The sequence below is a fragment of the Trichechus manatus genome, unplaced genomic scaffold (assembly GCF_000243295.1).
Source record: "Trichechus manatus latirostris isolate Lorelei unplaced genomic scaffold, TriManLat1.0 scaffold00024, whole genome shotgun sequence".
NCBI lineage: Eukaryota > Metazoa > Chordata > Mammalia > Sirenia > Trichechidae > Trichechus > Trichechus manatus.
Genome location: NW_004443960.1, coordinates 2868457 through 2869908, shown reverse-complemented (window position 1 = coordinate 2869908; position 1452 = coordinate 2868457). Strand labels below are relative to the sequence as shown.

Below are 1452 nucleotides of genomic sequence, written 5' to 3'. Positions count from 1 at the left end.
CTTAGTAAGGGTGTTACAATCCCACCATAATCCTTGTCAGCATAAAATTACAAGCACAAAATGGGGGACAACCACACAATACTGGGAATCACGGTCCAGCCAAATTGATACACACATTTTTTGGGGGTACAATTCAATCCATGACACTGGCTTTGACAAAAGAACTGCTACCTTATACTCAACCGGCGAAAAAGAACTTTGCTTGGGAATGAGATTCAGCACCGAAGCTTTCATCAGGTAGAAAATCTCTTTCTGCCAATCACTTTTCTTAGAGCCCCTCTCATGTCCTTATTCCTCAGACTGTAGACGAAAGGGTTCAGCATGGGAATCACCACTGTGTACAACACAGTAGCTGTGGTGTCTTTCTCAGCCGAGTGGGAAGATGAAGGGTTGAAATACACAGCTATGATGGTGCCATAGAAGAGGGAAACCACAGTCAGGTGGGAGCCACAGGTGGAAAAGGCTTTCCATTTTCCCTTTGTGGATGGGACTCTCAGGACAGCATGGGTGATGCAAATGTAGGAAACCAGGATGCAAACAAATGGGGTGATCATTATCAGGGACCCCTCAGTAAGAATCATCATCTCATTGAGGTGTGTGTCGGAGCAGGAGAGTCTCAGGAGAGGAGTCATATCACAGAAGAAGTGGGGGATCGTGTTGTCTGCACAGAATGATAGTTGAGCCATCAACAGGATATGCAACAGAGCATTCAGATTGGCAATGACCCATGACCCAGCAACCAGCAGGGCACAGAGCTGAGGGGTCATCTTTGTTGTGTAATGTAAAGGGTGGCACACAGCAACAAAGCGGTCATATGACATCACAGCCAGAAGGAAATTGTCCACGTCACCAAACACGATGAGAAAATACAGTTGCATGAGACACCCAGAGAAGGAGATGGTCTGACTCCCAAGGATGTGATTGGTCAGCACCTTGGGCACAGTGGTGGAGGAGAAGCAGACGTCCACGAAGGACAGGTTAGTGAAGAAGAAGTACATGGGGGTGTGCAGGCGGGAGTCTGTGCTGATGGCCAGGATGATGAGCAGGTTTCCCAGGACTGTGGCCATGTACATGCTCAGGAAGAGCACGAAAAGAAGCTGCTGCTGCTGGGGCTGCCTGGAGAGCCCCAGGAGGAGGAACTCGGAGACACTCGACTGGTTTTCTCTGCTCATGAGCATGTGGACTTGAGTCCAGATTCAGATAAGACAGAACAAATTTTAAAACCTAGAAAAGGATCGTTGAGTTGGGACAATTAAGAAAATCAGAAGGGGAAATCTTTGTATGCCACAGGAAAGTCGTTAGGATTTTGCTCCCTGGGGGTTTCAGCCAGCCACTGGACCTTTTAAAGCCTCTATTTCTTCATTAGCAAAATCAGTACAAATACTTACCCATACATAGCACCTCTGGAAGAATGCTCAAAAGATTGTGACAGTGGTTTTCTCTGAAAATCCT

General features: G+C 47.0%; 1 protein-coding gene across 1 annotated transcript; it reads right to left on the bottom strand.

Annotated features, from left to right (window-relative positions):
• Window positions 1-233: 233 nt before the first annotated feature.
• LOC105756132 (olfactory receptor 1361-like) lies at window positions 234-1178 on the bottom strand. Its single transcript, XM_012554681.2, has one exon. It carries the CDS (start codon window positions 1176-1178, stop codon window positions 234-236), a length of 945 nt encoding a protein of 314 aa, XP_012410135.2.
• Between the last annotated feature and the right edge of the window lie 274 nt (window positions 1179-1452).